Source organism: Notolepis coatsorum (genome assembly GCF_963971535.1).
Source record: "Notolepis coatsorum genome assembly, chromosome: 1".
Taxonomy (NCBI): Eukaryota; Metazoa; Chordata; class Actinopteri; order Aulopiformes; family Paralepididae; genus Notolepis; species Notolepis coatsorum.
In genome coordinates, this window is record NC_140165.1 from 152,705,025 (window position 1) to 152,711,906 (window position 6,882).

The following is a 6,882-nucleotide window of genomic DNA, read 5'->3' on the forward strand; positions in this document are numbered from 1 at the left end:
AGTGTTGGCAGAGTTTCCAGCCCTGACCGGCACCATATATATTGAGCTCGGCCTGGCATCACAAACACATTGGCAGAGACAGGTACTGGTAAGGGAATCGTGTCCGCTGCTCTCTCTATTTTATTATTATAATTTTATAATTTTTACTTTTATTTTATTTTATCAACTTATCAACAAAACATTTTCAGTTGCCTTTTCGGAATCAAAAATCTACTCCACATCACATCACTTTTGTCATTCTGGTTTCATAATGGCTTTAACAGTTTGAGTGTATTTTTCAGGAAAAGGGGGCGGGTACTTTTGTTTACATAATGCCTTTTTTTACTATATAATTAGAAAATAATGGCATTTATAATAATTGTGCTCAAGATATATAACTGTTAATGATATCCATAGACATTTATCAGAAGATTCTTCTTAACTCAATTTCTCTATACTTTTGTCTGTTTCCTCACAGTTTCATATCCATCCGGTTCACTATGGCCACAGACCACCAAAACCCTGCCTCCAAGCAGCAGCAGCCAGGGACTAGTGCCTTTAAGGTGAGAGGAAGACATGGGAGGGGGATGAACAGGTTAATTCTGAAGAACAACAGGATGGAGCGAAAACAAACAGATCCTCCCTCATTACAATTTCCCTGAAATAAGCACTTGTGCATTCCCCAGTTGGATTTCACATGGGGTTGGTGTACATGGATTGGAACTCACGCATATAAAATAATTTTTCCCACAGTTGGCAATCTATGAGCAGGAAAACTTCCAGGGACGCTGCCAGGAGCTGATTGCCCCCTGCAACAACCTCCAGGAAATAGGCGTGGACAAAGTCGGCTCCATTGTGGTGCTGTGTGGACCGTGAGTCAGAGGAACAGAGAGCATAACAAAAAAAACTCAGAGAGCGAGTGAATGAATGTGTGAGTGAGTGAGTGAGTGAGTGAGTAAACAACTGACTGACTGAGGAGGAGGGGGAGAGGAACAGAATGATTGAAAGAAACCTGCTACAAACACATCTGCACAAACTATGTTTGTGGCATGAAACATTCACCCATGATCCTGTGACTAAAGCCTGCCTTACTTCTGCTGTCCACACCCCCCCCCCCCCACCCCCTCCCAGATGGGTGGGATATGAACAGGCTAACTGTAAGGGGGAGCAGTATGTGTTTGAGAAGGGGGAGTATCCTCGCTGGGATTCTTGGACCAACAGCCGACGCAGCGACACCCTCTTTGCTTTCCGCCCCATTAAAGTGGTAAGAAAGCAGACTTCAGTAGTGTTTACCAGGGATGGACCGATACCACTTTCTCCACTGCCGATAGTGATTCCTAAATGTTTAGGTATCAGCCAATACCAGATCGCTTTTACTGAACAGTATAGATTTGGACTATAAGTTTGGGATCATTGGACAAAAATGATTGAGATATAATCAAAAGTTTCTCCATTAGCAAGACCTAAGTTCATCAAGTAACTTTTTATTTATTTTTAAATAAATAAAATAGTCTCAGGGAAATTCTCGGGTACTGATACCCTATTTTACCCTGATATCAGAATGATATCCCATACCTTTATCGGCATTGGTGCATCCCTATTTACCACAACAATTAGATGGTCAAGTAATTTCTGCAATGCCCTGCCAGTGTCTTCCGAAGCCCACCGTCCTCTCTCTGTTCCCCTCTGCAGGACAGCCAGGAGCACAAGATTGTCCTTTTCGAAAACCCCAGCTTTGCCGGGAAGAAGATCGAGATCATAGATGATGATGTTCCCAGCTTCCATGCACATGGCTACCAGGAGAAGGTCTCCTCTGTCAGAGTCCAGAGTGGCACGTGAGTCAGAAAAATGGCTACTATCATCATCAGTGACATATACTGTATGTTACATTCACTGATTCTCTCGTCTGCATCTTCTAAAAAATTCATCTTGTTTCTCCCCTCCCCTCCCCTCCTCAACCTCCTCACTGTGCTCCCTGTGTGCCAGTTGGGTGGGGTATCAGTATCCAGGCTACAGGGGCTTCCAGTACCTGTTTGAAAAGGGAGAGTACAAGGAGTGCGCTGAGTTCGGAGCCCAGACCCCTCAGATCCAGTCCGTGAGGCGCATCAGAGACATGCAGTGGCACCAGAGGGGAGCGTTTCACGCCACCGCCTAAGCTTGTGACTCTTTCCTGCACCGAACCATGACCTCAGCGGCCTTGCTCCTTTTTCACCCCACCCCGTCCCCCTAACTACTACAAATTGCATTTTGATGTCTGTTGCAGTAGCAGCATTCTTTGAAACAAACAAATAAATCCTTATTGCTTACATTTCAACTGGTTGTGGGATTCACATGTTTTTAGACATGAACAGAATATTTTCACCAATTACTTACAACACAAGCAATTATTGTACAGATAGTCACAGAGATCCACGCCTTTCTGCCACAATTGTCATATGCTTGCCCCCATGCAGGACTCCAAAACCCTTGTTTACTGAGTATATAGGAGATTATGACAATATATGTGGTTTCTGGACATGTGACACATATTTTAGCAAGGAACACACTAAATGGGCTTTTCACAAATTACATGATATTTGGACAATATGGATTCTGGACATTGGCCACACCTTCCAGTGACACATTCTTATAAAGGAACTATTATGTGGGCTTTGTCAAATGTATATATATTTGGACAATATATATGGTTTCTGAACATTGGCCATGCCACATGTGTCATGTGCTCACCCCCATGCAGGATTTCAAAACCCCTGAAATGGGTCCATTTGTCCTCTGTCATTCCATCAGTCCATCATTTTGTCCATCAGTCATTTCATCCATTCGTCATTCCATCCATTCGCCATTCCATCCATCTGCCCTTCTGTCATTCCATCTGTCCATCATTTTATCCATCTATTGGCCATCCATTTGTCCGTCTGTCAGTCAGTCAATCAGTCACTCCAATCCGTTAATCCATCATCTGGTCCATCCATCAGTCCATCCAGTCATTCATCCATTCGTCCATCAGTCAGTCCATCCATCTGACATTCCATCCATCTATCTACCCGCCTGTCAGTCCATCTATCCGTCATTCGACAAGATGAAATTACGGACGGACGGACGGACAGACAGACAGACAGACAGGAGACAGACAGACAGACAGACAGACAGACAGACAGACAGACGGGCGGATTGGACAGGCGGATTGGACAGACTGATGGACAATGGGAATGATGGAATGACTGACGGACGGACAGATGGATAGATGAACAGAGAGAATGCCAGACGAACGGACAGACTGACTCAGTCTGACTGACTGAGACTGACAGAGAGACTGAGACAGAGACTGACACCAAGTAACTGAGTCAGTGACTGATTACATTTACATTTAGTCTTTTAGCAATGTTTTTATCCAAAACGTTTCTGAGCATTGGCTATTTAAGTTTAAATGAGAGGTCATAGCAGATTGTTAAGTTTATATGGAGAGTTTTGGATCCATGCATACATCATAATTATTACTATAGTGCAATATTCCACTTCACGTATTGTGTAATTTAGGGTAGGCTACAATGCAAGCCATGTTGGTGTACGTGTGTGTGTGTGTGTGTGTGTGTGTGTGTGTGTGTGTGTGTGTGTGTGTGTGTGTGTGTGTGTGTGTGTGTGTGTGTGTGTGTGTGTGTGTGTGTGTGTGTTGTGTGTGTGTGTGTGTGTGTGTGTGTGTGAGAGGGAGAGAGAGAATGTGTCCATGCATGTGCCCTTTCCATTTTTTTATTGTATTTTTTACCTCAAGGTGAAAAACAATGACACTAACGTTAAAGGAATGATTAAAATATACCAATAGTTTTGACCAGCCCTATAATACAAACCCTAAAGACAAATAAGAAGATCACAGATGAGAGATTTTATTTTATTTGTTTATTTAATTAATCATTTTTCAAATCAGTAGTCATAAAATAAAGTGGAAATACATGAAAAAAGACAAAAAGAAAGACTAAAGTAATAGAGAGGTAGCCTACATGACCTACATGTTACAATTGTTCTGTTAACTCAAAGATTGACAGTAATCATAGAGATTGAATTGATCTTTTACACTTTCCATTAATTAATTTATATAATGTAAGAAATCGAATAGGAATAATTTGAATAGTGGATAATTGCCTATACATTTTGTATGTATGAAATCGTTTTGGAACAGAATGTATCAATTAACAATATATTGATGATCAGGGTTTACATTAGAGAAATAAAATAAAACGTGTCACTGTGTAGAGTTTATCCTTAACTCATTCAGCACCATCGCTTAATGAGCCAGGGGGCGCTAGAACGCCATCGCTTTAATCAATGGGGAGACTGTGAGATTTGCAAGTGCTTAAAATATATCTTATATTATTGTTATGGTTTGAAACCGACCCCAACAGCACGGCACAGACAGGTCAGAGTTAGCCAAAGACTAAGGCGTATTTATTTCTGAAACAGGAATGAGCGAAATAACAATAAGAACAAACAAAGGGGAGAATGTTCTTGGCAGAGTTGTCTGCGGCTCTGCAGATCGTCCCGGTATTGAGATGGAGAAGCGGCGAAGCGCCACTGCCTCTGCGGCTCTGCAGCTACTCCAGGATCCAACTCGGGGAGGAACGGAGAGAGAGAGAGAGTGGTCAATAAACAAGCCAACGGAATACAGAGGCAGTCCAGTCCTCCTTAGCTGAGTCCAGTATAAACACACGTGACTTAATCTTCAGTGTTACCAACACACAAGTTTAGCTGAGTCCAGTACAAAACAAAAACGGCAAATCTTCAGTGTTATCCAAACACACAGAAAACAGAGAATCCAAAAGGTTTGTTCCAAAAACTCACCAAAGTGCAAATGCGCAAAGCGGGCAACGAGGCACAGCTCCAACGGATGATAGAGATACACAACAGCGGCGACTTCCATGGACGTCCTGAAGAAAAACAGATGAGGCGGCACAACAACGGGGGGAACAGGCAGTAGCAGTGGAAATCCAAAACGACCCGACAACGATTGACAGAAAGACCCGAGTATATGAAGGGCTCTGAGCGCTGATTACAAACAACCGACAGGTGCGTGACGGCAATTGGTACTTGACCTAGAAGCGTGTGGTGGCAATGAGCCAATCCTCCTCACAGTACCTTGAAGCGTGTGGCGGGAATGGGCCAATCCTCACAGTACCCCCCCCCCTCCACGGGAGCCACCCGGCGACCAGCCCGGCCCGGCCTGTCCGGATGGGAACGATGGAAGTCGGTGATCAGGTCGGGGTCCATGATGAGCTGGCGGGAAACCCAGCTCCGTTCCTCCGGGCCGTATCCCTCCCAGTCCACCAGGTACTGGAACCCCCGTCCCCGCCGTCGGACGTCCATAAGCCGACGGACCTGCCACTGGGGGTGTCCGTCCACCATCTCGGGAGGAGGCATCAGGGGACTGAGGGAGACAGGCTTAACCCGGGACACATGGAAAACGGGGTGAATGCGCATGGACGCAGGAAGCTTAAGACTCACCGCCGCGGGACTGAGCACCTTCAGAACCTCAAAAGGACCGACGAACCGGGGGTTAAGCTTCTTGGCCGAGGATCGAAGCGGAAGGTCCTTGGCGGACAGCCACACCCTCTGCCCAGGGTGGTACGTCGGCGCAGGGATCCGGCGCCGGTCAGCCCCACGACTGGCGCGCTCCGATGACCGGAGCAGTGCAGTCCTGGTGATCTCCCAGACCTGTCGGCACCGGTCGAGATGGTCCTGCACAGAGGGAACTGCCACCTCCGACTCCTGTGCAGGGAAAAGAGGGGGTTGGTAGCCCAGGGATACCTCAAAAGGCGAGAGGCCGGTGGCGGAACTGACCAGGGAGTTGATGGCGTACTCGACCCAGGGGAGGAACCGGCTCCAGGAAGCGGGTCTCTCGGCAGCCACACAACGGAGAGCAGACTCCACGCTCTGGTTCATCCTCTCTGTTTGTCCGTTAGTCTGGGGATGATAACCAGAGGAAAGACTGACTGTTGCCCCCAATCCCTTGCAAAAGGCCCGCCATACCTGGGTAGTGAACTGGGGGCCCCGGTCCGAGACAACGTCCTGGGGAAAACCATGGAGGCGGAACACGTGGCTTGTCAGGAGGTCCGCTGTCTCGGCAGCCAAGGGAAGCTTGGGAAGGGCCACGAGGTGAACCCCCTTGCTGAACCGATCCACCACGGTCAGTAGGCACGTGTTCCCCTGGGACGAAGGAAGACCCGTGACGAAGTCCAACGCCACATGGGACCAAGGGCAGCTCGGAATGGGAAGCGGCTGCAATAGCCCGGAGGGTGCCTGGTGGGAGGCCTTGCTGCGGGCGCAGACCGCGCAGGCCAGAACAAACTCCTTGACGTCGTTCCTCATGGTGGGCCACCAGAATCGACGAGCCAGGAAGGAGAACGTGCGATGAACGCCCGGGTGGCAGGCGAACCGGCTGGTATGGCCCCACCGGACTGAGTCAGGGACGAAGAGGCGACGAACGGGTACATTGCCAAAAGCGGGATGGAAGTGTAGGGCACGCCTTACCAACCCCTCGATGCCCAAGGTGACCACTCCCACCACCCTGGCCTCTGGGAGGATGGGAGTCGGATCCTCAGTGGTTGGAGCCCCCTTGGAGTGTAACCGGGACAGGGAGTCGGCCTTCGTGTTGCGGGACCCAGGGAGAAAGGTCAGCGAGAAGTCGAACCGACTGAGGAAGCTGGCCCACCTTGCCTGCCGGCCGTTGAGGCGCTTGGAAGCACGGATGTACGTCAAGTTCTTGTGGTCCGTCCAAATGGTGAATGGTTCCTCGGCCCCCTCTAGCCAATGACGCCACTTCTCCAAGGCAGCCACTACCGCCAGCAGCTCCCGATTGCCGATGTCATAGTTCCTCTCGGCAGGGAGGAAACGACGTGAGTAGAAGGCGCACGG

At 48.1% G+C, this 6,882-nt stretch overlaps 1 protein-coding gene across 1 annotated transcript in view; it reads left to right on the forward strand.

The window, feature by feature from the left end:
* The window catches only part of crybb2 (crystallin, beta B2), a 2,289-nt gene extending 11 nt beyond the window's left edge, over nucleotides 1–2,278 (forward strand). The window contains exons 1-6 of the mRNA XM_084315733.1: nucleotides 1–88; nucleotides 458–542; nucleotides 733–851; nucleotides 1,111–1,243; nucleotides 1,672–1,814; nucleotides 1,966–2,278. The exon at nucleotides 1–88 is cut by the window's left edge and continues 11 nt beyond it. Coding sequence (XP_084171859.1) covers nucleotides 480–542; nucleotides 733–851; nucleotides 1,111–1,243; nucleotides 1,672–1,814; nucleotides 1,966–2,134 — 627 coding nt within the window. The 5' untranslated portion in view covers nucleotides 1–88; nucleotides 458–479 and the 3' untranslated portion in view covers nucleotides 2,135–2,278. The remainder of the gene's footprint in view (nucleotides 89–457; nucleotides 543–732; nucleotides 852–1,110; nucleotides 1,244–1,671; nucleotides 1,815–1,965) is intronic.
* Nucleotides 2,279–6,882: the final 4,604 nt, after the last annotated feature.